Below are 20,911 nucleotides of genomic sequence, written 5' to 3'. Positions count from 1 at the left end.
TGGGAGCCAGGAAGAGTGACCACATACTTTTCAGACCCAAGAGGAGGATCGATGAAAGACATCTGGACCAATGGAGGCCATGGAGAATCCCTGGGCATTGTGGAGGATTGGCTTACCTCCCCATGGGGTCACTTCGGACGCATCACAACATCTGCTGGTGCAGCCCCGTGCATCGACAGAGATTGATGCCGATGCTTCTTTGGCCTTCTTCAATGCTCTGTTCGGTCTCTCCTTGGTGCCAAAGCTGATTAAGATGAACTCAACATATTCAATCTGGAGGAGCTAGGCGAATACCGGTCTCCGGTGCCCCTATCAGCCTTTGATGCTGACAGAACAGATGGCCCCAGAGATTTCAAGGGCTTGATAGCCACTGGTGCGGCTCTAAGATCCTTGGATGTGGAAGCCCTTAATGCTTGCCCGATCCGAAGAGTCGCTCCATCTTTTTGAGTCAGGCCTAATGTCCTTTTGCGGGTCAGGAGGGAGGAGGAATAGCCTAGTGGTTAGAGCAGTGGGCTACGAACCAGGAGACCAGGGTTCAAGTCCTGCAGTCGCTCCTTGTGACCTTGGGCAAGTCACTTTACCCTCCATTGCCTCAGGTACAAACTTAGATTGTAAGCCCTCTAGGGATAGGGAAATACCTACAGTACCTAAATGTAAACCGATCTGATATCTCAGATCAAAGGTCGGTATATAAAAAAATAATAAATAAATAAATCATACGGACACATCTGTTGCAACCCTGGGTGTCATGAGATGCCCCTAGGCAAAGCACACATCTATCATGGGGATCTGTGATAGTAATGGTCCTTGTACACTTGGGGCTTCGCTAAAATCCCATAGAGGACATGGTGTCACAAAATAAAAGGCACACTAAATCGAAATCAATGGTTTCAGCCGTCAATGGCCAGCAGCCACTGACTGCACCATTGCCCCAGAGAAATGACAACAAAAAAAACTTACCCAAACCGCTAAAACCCTAAGATAAGGGGAAGACATTGAAGGAACCCTTGATGAACATGAGGTCAGAAACACAAAAATTCATAAATTTTAGAAAAAGTAGTTATTTTAACCACAAAAACTCGAGTGAGACACGAGGCTCATGGAAAAGAAAAGCCTGAAGTGAACCGGCGTGAAAGCATGGTATAATGGCATGCTTAGCATGCTCAGAGAGACAGTCATAGTTCTAGAAACTCTGACATAAGTTTTCCATACCAGGCCCCATCAAATGATGTTACCAATGAGTGAGGACTACCATCCTGCTTGCCCTTGGAGAAAATATTAAATTTCTGAGAGAGGTTCCTCCAAAACTTAAATGTAAATTGTGCTCCTTGGTTATCGACTATATGTTCTAGTAGACCAGGAATCCAAAAGATGTTTTGTACCACCTCTGACTGTGCCAATGGCAGCCCTGGGAGTGGTACAAAATGAGTCATTTAGAGAAGCAGTCAACTATTACCCAGATTACGATGCATCCCTGGGAGGAGTGAAGATCCATTATAAAATCCATTGCTATATGAGACAAGGGTCTCTCTGGAATGAGTAAGGGTTGTAGGATCCCACCCACGGGTGCAAAAGGGACGGTTTATTGGCTGCACAGTTTGGACAGGACTTGATGTACTGTTGAACATCTTTAGAAACCTGAAGCCACCAGTAGTATCGAAAGATAAATTCCAAGGTCTTGCGAACGCCAAGGTATTGGATGTCTGACCAGCCTGGAATCATGAGTCCATTGGAGGACCTTCTCTTGAAGGTGCTTGGGCACCACTGTTTTTCCTAGTGGTATCATAATAGAGATGAAGGCAAGGAGCTTGGCTGGATCAATGATGTGCAGTGGAGTATCTTGTGTGTCTGTTGGCTCAAAGGGCATCAGCCCACTGATTCTTTTCCACAGGGCAAAAAGTAAAGTGAAAATCCAAGTGGTTAAAAAATAGGGATCACCTTGCTTGTCAACAGTTCAATCTTGGGAAGATTCTTGTGATCCATGTAAATGGTAATGGGATGAACCACTCCCTCTAAAAGATGTCTCCAATATTTGAGAGTGGGTTTAATTGCTAGAAGTTTCTGATCTATAATAGTATAGTTTCCTTTGAAAGGTGTAAACGTCTTTGAAAGGAAAATACAGAGTCATTTTCCCATGGTATTTGCTTGGGACAGTACAGCGTCTACCTCAATGGAAGAGGCATCTACTTCCATGGTTTTTGGGGTCAAGGTACTGAAGCCAGGAGGCATCAAGTAAGGCTGACTTGAGTTGTTTAAATGCTTGATCAGCTGCTTCAGGCCAATTCCAAGTGTTCAAATCTTTCTTGGTCAGGGAGATGAGAGGTGCCATGATGGAAGAATAATTGTGGATGAACTGACAATAATAATTGGTGAAGGCCCTTAAGACCCACTGGTCAGGGCCAATTCTGGATGGCAAACAACTTATCAGGGTCCATCAGAAGATCTTGACTAGAGACCAAGTAGCCTAGGAAGGGAAATTCTGTTTGCTCAAAGGAAATTTTCTCTAACTTGGCATATAGTCTGTTTTTCCTTAATCAGTGTAGACTGGTTCTGATGTGTTTTCTATGTTGAACGCATGAGCAAGAATAAGGATGTCATCCAGATATATCAATACATAGGATTGTAAAAGATCTCTGAAGATTTCATTTACCATGTGCTGAATCACTGCAGGGACATTGCAAAGGCCAAATGGCATAACCAAGTACTCATAGTGGCCATCCCGTGTATTGAGGGTCGTTTTCCACTCAACGCCCTCAGGAATCCTGATAAGATTATAGATGCCTAAGAGATCCAGTTTGATAAACTCCAGAGATCCCTGGAGTTTATCAAACAGTTCAGATATGACTGGAGCAGGTATTGGATCTTCTTTGTAATCACATTGAGGCCCCAATAATCAGTAGAAGGCCACAGAGATCCATCTTTCTTCCCCATGAAGAAAATCCAGCCCTTCAAGTGAAGTGGTCAGATGAATCCCCATTCAAGGTTCTCTTTTATATAGTAGGACATGGTCTGTGTTTTTTTGAACAATAGAGGGTAAACTCTGTCACAAGGTGGAACCTTGCCTGGAAGGAGATTAATGGCACAATTATAAGATTTGTGTTGTGGTAGCATTTCAACTTGCTTCTTATTAAAGACATCTACAGAGGATGCATAGGCTCGTGGGAGTTCTGTGGGTACTGAAAGCGGGGTCAAGGCAACAGTCCGAGGTGATAAAACTGGCTGTATGCACTTCTGGAAGCAGTGGAGCCCCCACTGGATGATTTCATTTGAAGCCCAGTTGACCGTGGGGTTGTATTCCTTGAGAAAAGGTAACCCCCAAGCTAATGTGGTACACAGACTTGGACAGAACGTAGAAGGTGATCTGCTCCAGATAGAGGGCTCCTGTCTGGAGAGCCAGGAGTGCAGTGGCCAATCCGCACATTTTACACTCAGCCTGAAAAAGTTTACAGAAAAGCAGAAAACAGTGCTTTTCTATACACCCTCCAACTTAATATCCTAGCGATATTAAGTCAGAGGAACCAAAAATGTTTTAAAAAATTTGTTTTCATTTTTTTTTTTAATGTGCCGGCCGGTCAGGTTAGGAAAATGGAGGCTCAGTTTTACCAGCGTCCGTTTTCCTAACCCATGGTTGTCAGTGGATTCGGAAAACCAATGCTCCTAAAATTGAAGAGTCAGTTTTCTGAACTTGCTGACAGCCACCTCTCCTGGGTTTCCACTGCTAAGGAGGTACCTTTTCAGCGCAACCCCTCATTTAAATTCGGGACTGCCCGCCCAGCAGAGGTAGCTGGGCACGTGTTAGGAGAGTAGGCCAAACACTGAGCGCCTGTTTTCCCGCGGACCTTACAGAATCAACTTGTTACAGTGCACATCCTGAATTTCAACACGCAAGTTTCGATAGTGTGGTGACACAATTCTTAGACAGCAATTAATCTAATTAATAGCAGTACAAATGCCATGTTTTAATACATAGCTTCAGTAGGACCTGCAGTGCCCCAATTACTAAAGTAAAACTTAACCACAATTAAAATGACTCAAAGAAAAAAACAATTTAAGACAGTTTCAGCCTGATGTGAGGATGTTTATAGCGCCCAGCTTTTTCACTAATATATAAGCTTTAATTCCCTATTTAAAGCCCTTCTTCTGCTATACTTTATTTCTAGGCAGGGAGAGAAGCCTCTCCCTTCTAATGAAACTTGATATTTCCTTTAATGGGGGTCTACAACCATAGGCATTAACATTAGTCTGACCAAGGAATATTTTAAACTTTCATATATTAAGCTAGATTAATTTTAAAACTCTTCTCCACTGTTTTTTCCTAAATACTTGACCAACCTGTGAAAATGCTTCCATTCCCCAAACCAAGCTCCCTAAGTCTCCTGCAGGATCATAACAGTTTCTATCTAATAGCTTAAGAAAGGGTCTTAACTTTAGGGGCTAGCATGTCTATCAGGTTCTTCTGATTCCTTTCCCTCAAAGGTTCCCTACATAGGTAAGCTGCTTTCTCCTGGTATCCATCCCTCCTTTGTGTGTGTTTCCCTTGCTTCCTATAAGGTCAATTTTAAAAGCGTTGCTCATGCAACAATGTCCATATATGTGTATATGTGGCCACGTGGGAGGAGCATGTATTTTAAAAGTCACAATGTATATACACGTGCTCGCACAACAGTCCGCACATAGAAAAGAGGCGTATCGGGGCGTGGTCTGGCATGACTATACATACGCGTATAATGACGTATTTTAAAACTGATCTACGTGCACGAATCTGCTACAAGGGGTTTACACACATGGCCGCCAGAGAGACTTTCGATTAACCACTTGCCAGGCCACCTTGTATCGACAAATGGAAGCAGAAATTGCCAGCAGGGGGGAGATAGGACCTCCAATGCCTACTGGAACCCACTGGGAAAGCCTTGCCCTTCATCGTGGGAAAAGGGACAGGAAAGTCCCTCGGGAATATCCTCAGGGATACATGGGCCACTCAGCAAATAGATACTTGCAGTCTCCTGCAGTCGACTGTGCCTTACAGAACCAAAGTGCATCAAATGGGGACCTCGTGGACCCTTCGTTGGGGGGGGGGGGGGGGGGGTTTAGCAGTCACATATTAAGGGGTTTGAAACATGGGGACAATTTCATAGCAAAATGACTATAATCATTGTAAGGGTACTCATGGCTTTAAGGCACAGGAGAGAAGGAGGAGGTATCCTGCACACAGAGTCTATAGGACAAGGACTCATTTTTAGATCTATCAAGAGAGAAAGTCATGCATAGGTTCAGGTTTAATAAACAAACTATACATTATCTATAGGCAGACTTACAACCCACCAGCCAGAAGGTCCATGCTTTGCCCGCGCATCTCAAGATCACCACTGCCCTAGCATTTTTTGCTACTGGCACCTTCCAAACTCCTCTTAGGGTCCCAGCCAGCATAAGCCAGTCCGCCATCTCCATGTGAGTCGATAATGTGCTGGCCGCCTTGCTAAGGAGTACAGGCTAGTATATATTCCTCCCTCAGATCAGACAGCAGCAAGAACAAATCATGCAGGATTTCTATTAGATGGCACACTTTCTCTACCTCTTGGGGGCAATCGATTGCACACACATCCTATAATGGCACCACGGGGAGATAAAGCTGCTTAGAAATAAAGTATAGCAGAAGAAGGGCTTTAAATAGGGAATTAAAGCTTATATATTAGTGAAATAGCAGGTAATGGACTTCTCCTCCAAGAAATTATCCAAACCTTTTTTAAACCCAGCTACACTAACTGCACTAACCACATCCTTTGGCAACAAATTCCAGAGCTTTATTGTGCGTTGAGTGAAAAAGAATTTTCTCCGATTAGATTTAAATGTGCTACATGCTAACTTCATGGAGTGCCCCCTAGACCTTCTATTATCCAAGAGAGTAAATAACAGATTCATATTTACCTGTTCTAGACCTCTCATGATTTTAAACACCTCTATCATATCCCCCCCTCAGCCGTCTCTTCTCCAAGCTGAACAATCCTAACCTCTTCAGCCTTTCCTCATAGGGGAGCTGTTCCATCCCCTTTATCATTTTGGCTGCCCTTCTCTGTACCTTCTCCATTGTAACTATATCTTTTTTGAGATGCGGCGACCAAAACTGTACATAGTATTCAAGGTGCGGTCTCACCATGAAGCGATACAGAGGCATTATGACATTTTCCGTTATATTCACCATTCCCTTCCTAATAATTCCTAACATTCTGTTTGCTTTTTTGACTGCTGCAGCACACTGAGCCAACAATTTCAATGAATTATCCACTATGACACTTAGATCTCTTTCCTGGGTGGTAGCTCCAAATATGGAATAACATCAGGAAATATTTCTTCACAGAGAGGGTGGTGGATGCCTGGAATGCCCTACCGGAGGAGGTGGTCAAGACGAAAACAGTCAAAGAATTCAAAGGGGCGTGGAATAAACACTGTGGATCTCTAAAGGCTATAGGACGAACATGAGAAAAGCATGTAGAGGGTTAACTTGCTGGTGTGGCAGTTACTACCCTTAACAGAAAGCATTGCGATCACTACCCTTAACCAATATGCCTCATGATTCTAATACAATTGCAACATTGCTCCCTACTTTAGTGACAGGGGAAAGGGGGAATAGGATACAGAAAACAACCAAGAGGGCCCGATGTCTACGGTCTGGGTACAGATACTCAGATATAAGAGGAAAAAGCTCAGGACTGCTTCTATGGCTAAGTCCGTAAGCAAAGCACATCAAGCAACAGAGTCTGAATTTTCTAGACAGCTCATCATCCAGTAAATAATGTTGTTAGCTGCAATTTTTATGGGTAACATAAGGCTTGGGTATAACTGCACAGAGAGACAGTTAGTACTTTAAAAAGAGACACATTGAAGTAACCTGCAAGGAGTGGCAGTTACTACCTTAAAAGCTTGCTAGGCAGACTGGATGGACCATTTGGTCCTTTTTGGCCATCATTTCTGTTTCTATGTTTAGTGCACAAATGCCAGATGTACTTGCTCTAGATTACATCTGCAAGATATCTGTGACCTCTGACAGCATGAAAGATTTTTCTCCTTTGCATAACGAACTGAAAGTGTATGGTGCAAAGAAGAGGAAGAATCTTAATTACTACTCTCCATAACCCTGGAAAACATGCAAAGATTCACTGCCTTTTCTGACACAACAGCCTCATCGTTTCTTTTATGTACCAGCAAAATCTGTAAAAAGTGAAAGACCTAATCATTATCACAGAAGAAGACAGAGTTCTGCAAATGCTGAGAAATTCATTTTGATATATATCGTAACCTATCTTTGAATATGCAATGAACAGGAGGATACTGTTCATTTCGCTGCAACTCACCCTCTCCTCCGCCGGACAAGTCCACCGAGTCGGCGCCGCCCTGTCCAGGGACTCAGCCCCGCCGACCGCCGATCGCAGCCCCAGCCGCCCTGCACCCGAACCCGCAGGCCACGTGGGCCCAGACGGCCTACCCATCCGCTGCCACCAACCAACCTATCAGAAGCCAGAAGGCAGAGATTGAGCCAAGCGGAACTGACGAAAAGAAAAAAAGAAGGTAAAAGCCCTTTAAATTCTGGGCTCTCCCAGCCGGCGCTCCTTTTTAGCTGCGACTCACCCTCTCCTCCGCCGGACAAGTCCACCGAGTCGGCACCGCCCTGTTCAGGGACTCAGCCCCACCGACCGCAGCCCCAGCCGCCCTGCACCCGAACCCGCAGGCCACGTGGGCCCAGACGGCCTACCCACCCGCTGCCACCAACCAACCTATCAGAAGCCAGAAGGCAGAGATTGAGCCAAGTGGAACTGACGAAAAGAAAAAAAGAAGCATTCTCCCAACATCATCAACTCAGACCTCTCCAGCTATATCAAGATGCCTACAACATCATCCAGACGCCTCCAGCATCTAATACAAAACCTACCCAGCAGTCTTTCAGACTATCTAGACACCATTCCTCATGCACTCATTCGCTATCCCGATCATCTACAACCAACGGAGAAACCTCATAAAAAACCACACCAACCCCAACTTCATTCAAAAAAGAATAATTCCAATCATGACATCACCACTGAACCAACTTCTGGGCCTCACGCTACTCTCCATAACCCTGCTTAATGCACAATCACTCTCTAAAAAAACTCATCTCCTCCACGACTATCTAACAAAATCACAACCGGACTGCTGCGCAATCACCGAAACATGGCTGAAACCTGAAGACACGGCACTAATCAACCAACTCCCTACACATGCCTACAACTGTTTCTCTATCCCCAGACTTAAGAAAAGAGGTGGTGGCCTGTTATTAGCCGCAAAAAAAGAACTAGGGCTATCTCTACAGATTTCAAACTCATCCACCTCTCTCAAATTCGCCATATTCAAATCTAAACACCTGCAAATCTGCCTTACCTATGCCCCTCCAGGAAGCCTAGAATCTGACCCGTCTCCATTAATTGAACTCTTAGCCAAACACATCAACACAGATACCCCTGCTATTATAATGGGAGATTTCAACCTCCACGTGGATAAAACCCCTCAATCCTCCAGCTGTGAAACCTCTCTCACTACCCTTAAGTACATGGGCTTCAAACAAATCATTAAAGATCCAACACACAAAGGGGGACACACACTGGATTTAATTTTCATAAATGAAAGTCTCACTCCGGCCTCAGCTACGACTTGCTCCCCAGTCCCCTGGTCGGACCACAGGTTGATCTCGACAACTCTGAAGCACATCCGACCCATCCGCCTACCATTACAAAAAACCTCACTACAATTCAGGAAGTTATGCAACCCAGAAACTCTTAGCCCGCATCTATCCACGGCATTAGACAAACTAGACCTCACGGATGCTAATGCAGCCACATCCTCCTGGATCAAAATAACCAATAACGTAGCTGACCTTACGTGCCCTTTAGCTAAGAAAACCCTCCACTCCAATTCGAACAACAAGAAACCCTGGTACACCCCCCAACTTAAAACCATGAAACTAGAACTTAGAAGACTCGAACATACATGGCAAAAAAAACTCTTCCCCTTCAAACCTGGGAGCTTACAAATCTCTCATGCACCGCTACCGGACAGCCATCCACCAAACAAAAAGGGATTTCTTCTCACAGAAAATCCACCACTTCATATTCGATCCTAAAGCCTTATTCTCTCTCGTCTCATCTCTCACCAACTCGTCCCCCATGAACATCCCAGAAGATCAAGCGGCCAGCAAAGCCTCAGAACTAGCCACATACTTTAAGAAAAAAATCACCGATCTGATCAGTCCTTTAAATACCAATAACGTTCCTCTTCCCCCACCAACCTACTCTTCACTTACTCAACAGAACACAAGTATGGAAACCTTCGAACCGACCTCCTCCTTAGAGATTGAAACTATCTTAAAGAAGCTCAAACCTGCTGCACACCCCACAGATGCGATCCCCCCCAACCTACTCATTGCCATCTCAAAAACCGTCACCAAACCAATTGCCGACATTATCAATTGTTCACTTATGCAAGGCTTAGTTCCGGACCCATTGAAACTCGCAATTCTAAAACCACTTCTGAAAAAACCCAACCTGTCTCCAGATGACCCCACTAACTATCGCCCGATTGCTAAACTCCCCTTCATCTCCAAAATCCTAGAAAAAATAGTTAACAAGCAACTTTCGGAGTATCTGGACGAAAACAAAATATTAGCCCCATCTCAGTTCGGCTTCAGAAAAACCCGAAATACAGAAACTCTCCTAATCTCTCTAACAGACACTATACCTGGCCTACTCATTCTCCTTGACCTATCAGCCGAATTTGACATGGTGAACCACTCAACACTCCGAGATCGGCTATCTGACATCGGCAAAGGCACTGCTCTCAGCTGGTTCAAGTCCTTTCTACATAACAGATTTTACAAGGTCAGAATAAACAATAAAGAATCACACCCCGTCTGCTCCACCCTGGGAGTTCCTCAAGGCTCTTCCCTATCCCCCAACCCTTTTCAACATTTATCTTTTACCACTCTGCCAGCTCCTCACCAAACTAAAATTAACCCACTACATCTATGCAGACGATGTGCAAATATTCATCCCGGTTACTGAATCGCTTCAAAAAACTATAGATTTCTGGAACAATTGCCTCCAAGCCATCAACAACCTACACTTGAGCCTTAACTTAATCCTCAATTCCAATAAAACCAAAATACTACTCGTCTCACAGGACAACAGCTTTGAATTGTCCAACATACTCCATACTAGTCAACCATCCTTCTCTTCACAAGTTAGAAACCTTAGAGTCTTCATGGACAATCAACTAAACCTAAAGAGATTTATTAATAACACCACTAAGGATGGCTTCTATAAATTGCAAGTCCTAAAACAGCTCAGACCACTCCTCCATTTCCAAGACTACCGTTCAGTACTCCAAGCAATCATTTTCTCAAAAATTGACTATTGTAATTTTCTTCTACTTGGCCTCCCAGCTAACACCATAAAACCATTACAAATGCTTCAAAACGCCTCAGCCAGGATTCTGACTAAGACCAACAAAAGAAATCATATTACTCCCATCTTGAGAAACCTTCACTGGCTCCCAATCAAGTTTAGAATCACTTACAAAGTACTAACAATCATTCACAAATCCATTCACAAGCTCATTACACTGGATCTCAATATTCCCCTTCGACCACATATACCATCCAGACCGGTGACAGCCGCTTATAGAGATACTCTCATCGCCCCACCCATCAAAACTACTCTAAATAAATGATCCCTATCTACAGCAGGCCACGTGCAATGGAATTCTCTACCTCCAGTACTTCAGCAGGAACTATGCCCGATCACATTTAAAAAGAGACTCAAAACTTGGCTATTCGAACAAGCTTTCAACTTATGCCAATAATTCCTCATACTTCTCCTCATATCCTACAAGCAATTCCATCAGACTCCTTCAGTTTTGAGTTTCAGCTCAGCGTTCCAACGCCAAAATCAACCTATCCAATCGTATAATCCGTGTACTTTTTTATCCCCAACATGTACCTAGATCACCAACCAGATTATCTACAACTCTACAACAGACTCTTATTACCTTTCTATTTATTTGTTACACGTTACTCCCTGGTTACTTGATCCTAGTTTATCTCCCTTGTTCAATGTAATCGCATTCTTACATGCTTGTTTAATGTTTTAATGTAAACCGAAATGATATGTAACTCTGCTACATGAATTGCGGTATATAAAAATGTTAAATAAATAAAATCAATAAATACTGGAAAAAAATCAGTTTAACGAGGTACAAATAAATGGAAACAAATCTTTGTTTAGGAAGTTTATTTTAGTTGGTTTGGTATGCAATTAATGTCATACAAACGTAGTTATTTGCCAATCAATTGTTTAAAAAGAAATATATTACTTTCTTAGCCCTATTCATTATGCCATACTTACTGACTTGTTAGATATACAAATAATTCAGATTTAATAAACAGCTTTCATAATCTTTTTTCACTCAATTGCATAATTATCTTGGAATACTTATTCAGTAACATCAGTTAGAAAATGTTAAGCTTATTACACTTTTTTTTTTTTTTATATACACTTCTTCCCTCAGAGCCCAGTAAAAGCAGTTAGTGCTACTCTAGAGCTGGAGCAGAGATTCCTGGAACAGTCTAGAGGTGGAGCTATGGGTCTCGCTTGGTTCTGGAGCCAGCCTGGAGTGGGAGCTAGATTCATTTATTTATTTATTTTTAGTTTTTTATATACCGATGTTCCTGTATAATAAACATATCGCACCGGTTTACAAGGAACTGAAACAGTCGCCTCTGGGGCGTCATACATTGGAACAAGTTGAAAAAAAGAACTTGCAGAGAGATAAAACGGACTACATTCAAAAAGACTATTAGCAGAAAAATCTGGTTGGAGGCAGGCTCCCTCGCTCCCAGTCAAAACCCCGTGGTGGAGCTTTGCTGGGGGGCTGGCTGAGGTCTGGGGGTCCACTGCTGATGGGAACAACCCCTGGAATCAGCACAGGGTGTGCGGCCCGCAAGGCAGGAAGATAATATTTCCTCTGGCGATAGAATAAGTTCCTCAAGCTTTTTCGCAAGGATTTTCTGACCGAGGATGCTTTTCAATATATATATATATATATATATATATAGATTACAGGAGCCATGATCAACCTGGCAAACCCAGAGCGTTGCCAACCCTAGTCACAATTTTTCCTAGTCGTCGTCATCTTTTGCTTATAATACTCTTGTTTCCCTTCTCTTATTCACAGAAATCACACTACCATTTGAAAATATTAGAAATTTACCTGTAAATAGCCTGCTTATCTGCATCCATTGGTGTCTGGGTTTCCACAGGCATTGGGTTGACTCCTTCACCATCGGTTTCTGAACAGTTTGTATCTTGTTCCGTTTTTAAATCAGTTACTACTTGCATCTACAGGAAAGAAATAATGTAATATTACAGTACATCCAGAATTAACAATAAAACCTTTACTTACCAAAGTAGCACTAACATCTGAAAATAACCAGAAGCTGGGTTTATCTTGGCATTTATTTAAAAAAACAAAAAACTGAAAACAATCAAGGAAAACTCCTTTAATTGCCCTACATGAATGAGCTCAAAAAGCAAGTCTGCTTACTGTAAATGGTGTTTTCCATAGACAGTGGATGAATTAGCCATTAAACGTGGGTGATGTCATCCGGCGACACCGAATGCACTCTTCTCTCCCAAATAGTAGAGCTCTAAACTCTACTGAGCATGTGCAGAAGTTTCCATACAGACACTGCCTCATGAGTCCCCTCCTGAGCTAATCTTGCTATGTAGTCAACTCTCCAGGGAAAATGGGTATTCCATAGCTAATTCATCTGCTATCTATGGAAAACATCATTTACAGTAATGTTTAGTAAGCTAACTTGCTTTTTCCATCAATAAACAGGCTGAATTAGTTATTACAGGTTGCCGAATGGCAACACTCAATACTGAAAGTGATCTTTTCCCACCACAAAGCCAGATACGTCCCATGACACAGGAAGATCACAATGTGGGCATAGGCATTTTTAGGATGAGGGAGCACAGCCAGTCTCCTCTTCTTAGGATCAGGGTGCCCAGAGAGATCATCTTGAACCTTTCTCTTTGAAGGAATTTGTTCAAGGCTCTCAGGTCGAGAATAGGGCATAGGCCCCCAGTTCTCTTTGGTATCAGGAAATACCAAGAGTAGAACCCTCTGTCCTGCTGGCGGAGGGAAATGTGTTCTACCACTCCAGCTATTAGAAGGGCAGAGAGCTCTGTCAAAAGTATTTCCTGAGGAGCAGATGAAGCCCATGATGGACATGAGGGAGAATCCGCAGGGACATCTCTGAAATTCAGCCGGTTCCCTCAGCGAACGAGGGTGTGAACCCACTGGTCCCATGTAACGTGAGGCCAGCAGTATGCAAAATGACGCAGCCTGCCTCCAACCAGAGGGCAGGATGCCGAGGGTACAGCATCCTGCCCTCTGGTTGGAGGCAGGCTCCCTCGCTCCCATTCAAAACCCCGTGGTGGAGCTTTGCTGGGGGGCTGGCTGAGGTCTGGGGGTCCACTGCTGATGGGAACAACCCCTGGAACCAGCACAGGGTGTGCGGCCCGCAAGGCAGGAAAATAATATTTCCTCTGGCGATAGAATAAGTTCCTCAAGCTTTTTTGCAAGGATTTTCTGACCGAGGATGCTTTTCAATATATATATAAATGATCTTGAAAGGAATACGACGAGTGCGGTTATCAAATTTGCGGATGATACAAAATTATTCAGAGTAGTTAAATCACAAGCAGACTGTGATACATTACAGGAGGACCTTGCAAGACTGGAAGATTGGGCATCCAAATGGCAAATGACATTTAATGTGGACAAGTGCAAGGTGTTGCATATAGGGAAAAATAACCCTTGCTGTAGTTACACGATGTTAGGTTCCATATTAGGAGCTACCACCCAGGAAAAAGATCTAGGCATCATAGTGGATAATACTTTAAAATCATCGGCTCAGTGTGCTGCAGCAGTCAAAAAAACAAATAGAATGTTAAGAATTATTAGGAAGGGAATGGTTAATAGAACGGAAAATGTCATAATGCCTCTGTATCGCTCCATGGTGAGACCACACCTTGAATACTGTGTACAATTCTGGTCGCCGCATCTCAAAAAAGATATAGTTGCGATGGAGAAGGTACAGAGAAGGGCAACCAAAATGATAAAGGGGATGGAACAGCTCCCCTATCAGGAAAGGCTGAAGAGGTTAAGGCTGTTCAGCTTGGAGAAGAGACGGCTGATGGGGGATATGATAGAGGTCTTTAAGATCATGAGAGGTCTTGAACGAATAGATGTGACTCGGTTATTTACACTTTCAAATAATAGAAGGACTAGGGGGCATTCCATGAAGTTAGCAAGTAACACATTTAAGACTAATCGAAGAAAATTCTTTTTCACTCAACGCACAATAAAGCTCTGGAATTTGTTGCCAGAGGATGTGGTTAGGGCAGTTAGTGTAGCTGGGTTCAAAAAAGGTTTGGATAAGTTCTTGGAGGAGAAGTCCATTAATGGCTATTAATCAATTTTACTTAGGGAATAGCCACTGCTATTAATTGCATCAGTAGTATGGGTTCTTCTTAGTGTTTGGGTAATTGCCAGGTTCTTGTGGCCTGGTTTTTGGCCTCTGTTGGAAACAGGATGCTGGGCTTGATGGTCTGACCCAGCATGGCAATTTCTTATGTTCTTATGTTCTTATATCGAAAGTACTAGACGACAGGTGTTGAAGGGTTTCATGGTGGTCCTTCAGCTGAGTCACCGCATCCCTGACCTTATCTCCAAAGAGATTCTCACCCGTAGAGGGTAGATCTGCCAGCTTTTATTGGACCTCTACCTCAAGGCCCGAGGCACGGAGCCAGGCATCCTGCAGGCAGCGCAGCAGCCACACTTGCTGCAGTTTTGAAAACATAGTCAGTGAACCTCACCTCGTGTTTTCCTGCCTCCAGACCCTGCTGTACTACTGCTGAGAACACATCCTGCTGCTGTTCCCAATTAAATGAGATTCAGCACAGCTAGGAAGAAGCAATTCTGCAACCTCCCTAAATTTTTGTTTCCAGGCCTAATAAAATTTATGAGTTTTATCTTTTGCTTTTGTACCTTGTCCTGAAAACCTCTGCAGTAAGGGAAGTAAATAAATAAATAAATTTCTCCTGCACATCTTGGTCTAAAAAGGGAGACATCTCCTCTGTTATTAGTGAATTAATATTATGGAATTTCCCTGGTTGACCTTATGAATGCCTACCCATCTGCCACATCTCCATATCTACCCCTCCTCGTCATAATGTCAATTGAACCAGCATGAAAGTTGGATGTGGGGTTGGTATTTAATCACATCTCTAGAAGGCACTGGGTATTAGTAACACATCTAGGTAATTGTACCATACATGGGCATCCATATACCTCCATTCCCTGAATTACAGGGATAGCCAATTCCCTCAGTGTCTCACCCAATTTAGAACAGACCCCCATCTTATAGGACCAGGCTTAAAACAGGTATTTAATGGGCTACAACCCATTCACTGCAATATGACTAACAATAAAACAATTCATAAGATTGCCATTAAAAAAATACATGAAGGAGGTGGAGGAGAGAGGAAGTGCCGTTGGAGGGAGAGTTTCGCCGAAATACCTGATTTCTTCAAAGTTTCCTGACGGCTGCTGGACTTTCCTAGCCCGTATAAGGACTTCCGCATCGGCTGACGTCATCAGACCACGACCGGCGTGAGGTATAAGACCCGACCCCCTCAGGCACTTCAGTGAGGTGGAGGAGAGAGGAAGTGCCGTTGGAGGGAGAGTTTCGCCGAAATACCTGATTTCTTCAAAGTTTCCTGACGGCTGCTGGACTTTCCTAGCCTGTATAAGGACTTCCGCATCGGCTGACATCATCAGACCACGACCGGCGTGAGGTATAAGACCCGACCCCCTTAGGCGCGTCGACGTGCCGGTGTGTCGTCGAAGCTGCACGCCCCTTTGGGGCGCGCGGCTTTACCTGAAATATCAGTTGAAACATCGCCGGAGAAAATTTTGGGTCTATAACATCAATATTCATCTGGAAGTAAGTGTATCAAAATTACTTTGATTCTTCATCTGAAACCTCCAGCTCACTCATGAAGGCAATATATATTTTTTGAGTAAAGGGGTTAATAAGCTAAACGGTGGCAGTTTTCAATTACCACATAATAATATGCCTCACACCAAAAGGAAGGCAAAGTCAGGGAGTTGATTACATCTTCCCCTGTACTGGAACCTTCCCAGCCCCGGATTTCAGCTTTTTATGCCCCTACAACAGGGTCAAACCTGGAGGACTTGGCCGCTGTAGGCACTGGTGGAGAGCAAACACCAGGCCTATTGGCCGAAATATCCTTGAGCCCTGGGGCACCGAATACTCCTCCTCCACCTTTAAATGTTTCTTCTGGTTTTTCCAATGTAACCTCTTTGGTTCAAGAGGTTAGAGAAGGAGTTCCAGCAACACTTGGGGAACTTGAATCTGAAGAACTGGGGAGCTCGTATTCTGTCCTGACCAAGCCTGCAACATGGTGTCCAATAACACTGGACACCAAAGGGTGTCCAATGTTATTATAGCTACCCTTTGGGGAGCTATAAAGTCTTTGGAAACAGCAGTAGTTAATTTAACTAAAATTACAATGGACTCAAATCAACGGTTTAAAAATATTGAACGTTCCATATCAAATTCTGATGTTAAAATGACTCAATTAGAAAAAAGATTAGATAAGATGGAAAGATACCAGCAAAAATATCTGAAAGCAGAAATTGTCTATGAAAAAAGGTTTGAAACATTAGAAAACACCTTGAAGTATTTAAATCTTAGGGTATTAAATTTCCCTAAACACGACCTGATATCCCCTTAATGATATGTTTAAAGAATATTTAGTGGAAGTTTTAAAGTTGCCCTTGCAAGCTATTCCTGTTGTGTCAAAGATTTATTATGTTCCATCAAAAAGAAATCCTTCTGGCAGCAATGTGATTGAAGATCCCCCTTTAAATTTAACAGGGATAATTGAATCTGATTCCAATACCATCATAAAAAATAGATCTGTATTGCATGTATCCTTCTCTTTCGCAACAGATAGGGAAGCAGTTTTTAGAGCTTACATGCGTAATCGATTGGCTAGTTTTCATGGGGACAGAATATGGATATATCCTGATTTCTCTAAGTTAACGCAAGACAGAAGGAAAAAATTTTTAGGCTTGAAATCAGAGACGGAAGCTAAAGGAGGAAAGATGCTGCTGAGATTCCCTTGCAAGTGTGAGATTATTTATCAGCAGCAGAAATATATTTTCTTCGAAATATCACAGCTCCGCGTCTTTCTTGATTCTATTACCCAGGAGAGTGTAGCTGTAGAATCAGTAGCAGTAGGAAATGAGACCTGTTGAACTCAATAATTTCAATGGTTTTTCTTTAGGGGAAATTTTTCCCTATTGTTACCTCTATTTAAATTTGCTCTTTTTTCTTTTTGCCTCCATGAGCAATTACAATGTAAAATATTTCTAATTTTGAATATGAGATGTAATTGATACTGTAGAGAACTGTAATCAAGTTTTGTTTTCTTTCTTTTCCTGGACATCTATATTCAATATCTGTTCTTATGTTATATTGAAAATGCAAAATGCAAAATAAAAAAAATACATAAATCATACATTAGATTGTAGGTTTCAGCTAGTCTTATATATCTCAAATCCATACCGTATTCTCTTCCATAACTACAATCCTTTGGAGAGTTATCCATCCTGCCCAAAACTACTATTCCTTAAAAACCCTTTATTGGTAGGTGGAGAGGCGGAAACTAAATGGCTTGTTTGCTTGGGTTATTTTTTGGGAGAGGGAGGGAGTATTGACCTGGTACTTCTTTCTTGTCTTTCCAGCTCAGTCGGAAAACTGTGCTGGAATTCTAGTTCCATAAGCCTTCATTCACAACTACTTGGGATTTTTACCTCCTATATTAATAAAAAACTCCCACTATTCCTTGTCTGGTCATTAAAATAATGGTCCTGAGGAAATGAGCCATGCAACAGCGCTCCTTCTGGAACCCTGTATCATGGACTAAATCTGGTCACCAGCTATCATTCTTAACAGTGACTTCCTTTCCCAGGGGCTATGAGTGGAGGAGTAGCCTAATGGTTAGAGCAGTGGGCTACAAACCAGGGAAGCCAGGGTTCAAATACTGTTGCTGTTCCTTGTGACCTTGGCCAAGTCACTTCATCCTCCACTGACTCAGGCACAAACTTAGGCCTAGATTCATTAAGTCGCAAAGTTTTAATTGAAGGGGTCCCACTATTGCGGGGGGTGTCGCCACGATAGTGGGGCCTCTCCCTCATAAAAAGTTTGTGATTCTATGGCATGTTCTTTTGTCTCGTGGCCAAACACCACAGGGGAAAAGAATGCACCTAGGAGCCCTTTAATGTGAAGGCGACTCAAACCTCAAGGGAACACCATTACCTTAAAGGGCCGCTGGCCCAAAAAAAAAAAAAAAAAAAAGAGTTCCGGGAAAACCAAAAGGTTGAGCACAGGTCAGGGCTGACCCCCAGCTCAACCCAAGGCTGCCACTCGAGGCAGCCCTAACTCCCCGAAAGTGAATAAAACAGTTAGAATGTAGCCACATTGCAACAATCCTGTCCCCTCCATATACTTGTAGGAATAAGCAGTCCCCCCAGCCCCCCCATACACCCAAATAGTAGTCCAAATAAATAGACCACCTTCCCCTCAAATATTTTGAGTATTTGGGAGAAAGGGGGGGCTACTTATTTTGACTACTAAGTAGCCCCTGGCCCCCTCCCCCGAAATAGAAGAAAAAATAGCGAGGCGGGCCCCCCTGAGAGCTTAAAAAAATTTTTTTTCAAGTTCAAAGCCTCAGCACTCTCTTCTCATACCCACGCCCATCTGTCACTTGGCCTGGATCCAATCCTTGGACCTTACCCCAGTCACATGGCTGGGGTAAGTTCAGGTCGGCACCACTCTGGAAAATGACACCTACTATGCGGAGTGCAAGGGTGTACCCCAGCCCTGACTCAGAAGCTGTTACTTTAATTTAAGGTTCCGGGGATTGCAGGAAGGGGATGGGGGGTGGGGATGGGAAGAAAGGACCAGGCCTCGGGATCCTAAGTTGTTATTTTTGCTTTTTTAAGTTCTCGGGGAAGGGGGTGCTGGAGGGAGGGACCACTTCACTATTTTTTCTTCTATTTGGAGGAAGAGGGGGCCAAGGGGGGCTACTTATTTTGATTACCACTGAGCCGTCCTTTTCTGTAGCACTACCAGAAAATATCCTTACCTGTTGGCCATCTTGATAGCTGTCTATAGCTATTGTCTGTGTTGCCATCATGATTAATGACACAGTTAATGTCAAACCATCATGATTCGGAAAAATACATTTTCTGAGAATAAAAACAGAAAGCAAAATTAAACAAAACTAGGAAAAGAGAATAAACTACATTTTGAAAAATACACACACAGAACACTTTATGAATACAGAAATAACTACATTATCTTGTTTGTGCACAAGATTTTATATAAACATTAACAGCTCAGTTAAACAAAGGAGTAATGTAAAAAAGTATTTCATTATAGAAAGAGTGGTGGATGCATGGAATAGCCTCCCAGTGAAGATGGTAGAGACAAGTACAGTATCTGAATTAAAGAAAGCATGGAACAAGCACAGGGATTGCTGAGCTAAGCAGTTAGATAGGCAGACTAGACTGGCTATATGGTCTTTTCTGCTGGTCATGTTTCTAAGTTTCTATATGGGTCACACAGTAACAGAGTAAGTAATTGTAAATAAACACTGCAAACCCTATCTAATCTGAACACTGCTGATGCAGTATTGCAGAGCTTACCCGATCTCAGGCTTTACCCTCACTTTCTCACAATCAATGATTCTCTATATTTATACCATGCTTTCTTGAATTGCGCTGTTTTGACTTCCACAGAATGTCTAGAAATAGAGAAATTACTTACCTGATAATTTCGTTTTCCTTACTGTAGACAGATGGACTCAGGATCAATGGTTATGTGTTCCCCTGCTAGCAAATGGAGACAGAGTCAGGTTTCAAAGCTGACATCACCTTAGATATACCCCTGCAGTGACCTCAGCCATTCAGTACGCTCTTCAAAAGCCATTGTGGACATACTATTGAAAAACTTGAATAAAATTTGATTACAACTTGATAATAACTTGATTAAAAATGATTAAAAAACGGATGACCAAAACTGTACTCAACCAAACGTAAGCGAAGAATCCCAGCAATATTATAGATGCCCTAATCTTGGCGTACAGCAACAGCATACCCATATCCTCTTGGAATCGAGATTCACCTCATGGACGATTCCTTGGCACCGTAAATGGGCAGCCGTGGGCGGGATGCTGAGTCCATCTGTCTACATTAAGGAAAAGGAAATTATCAGGTAAGTAATTTCTCCATTTCCTAGCGTGTAGCCAGATGGACTCAGAACCAATGGGATATACAAAAGCTACTCCCGAATGGAGCGGGAGGCTGCCCGCGGTCTGGATAGCACTACCCTCGCAAAGGCTGCATTTTCTTGGGCCTGGATGTCCAGGTGATAGAACCTGGAGAAGGTGTGCAAGGAAGACCACACCGCTGCTCGGCAGATGTCGATGGGAGACACTGGCTTAGCTTCTGCCCCAGGATACAGCCTGGGCTCTAGTGGAATGAGCTTTAACCCAAAGGGGTAAAGGCTTCCCTGCCTCTACATAAGCTCCCATGATCACTTCCTTGATCCAGCGAGCTATGGTAGCTCGCAAAGCAAATTCGCCTTGTTTCCTTCCAGGGTGAAGAACAAACAAGCAGTCCATCTTACACACCGGTTCTGAAAGTTCTAGATACTGTACTAAAAGTC

At 43.1% G+C, this 20,911-nt stretch overlaps 1 protein-coding gene across 6 annotated transcripts in view; it reads right to left on the bottom strand.

The window, feature by feature from the left end:
- PKNOX1 (PBX/knotted 1 homeobox 1) overlaps nt 1-20,911 on the bottom strand; it is a 278,453-nt gene that overhangs the window by 211,249 nt on the left and 46,293 nt on the right. For 5 of the 6 annotated variants that reach the window (XR_003852751.1, XR_003852750.1, XM_029577804.1 and 2 more), the window contains exons 2-3: nt 19,329-19,431; nt 12,292-12,419 (exon numbers count right to left, since the gene is read on the bottom strand). Coding sequence is in view for 3 of the 6 variants with exons in the window: in XM_029577804.1 (XP_029433664.1) it covers nt 12,292-12,419; nt 19,329-19,379 (179 nt within the window). In the remaining 3 variants the exon portion in view is untranslated. Of the gene's footprint in view, nt 1-12,291; nt 12,422-19,328; nt 19,432-20,911 lie in introns of those variants that run through there. The other variant, XM_029577806.1, reaches the window with a different exon arrangement.

The sequence above is a fragment of the Rhinatrema bivittatum genome, chromosome 15 (genome assembly GCF_901001135.1).
Source record: "Rhinatrema bivittatum chromosome 15, aRhiBiv1.1, whole genome shotgun sequence".
Classification (NCBI taxonomy): Eukaryota; Metazoa; Chordata; class Amphibia; order Gymnophiona; family Rhinatrematidae; genus Rhinatrema; species Rhinatrema bivittatum.
This window is presented reverse-complemented; position numbering and strand designations above follow the sequence as displayed.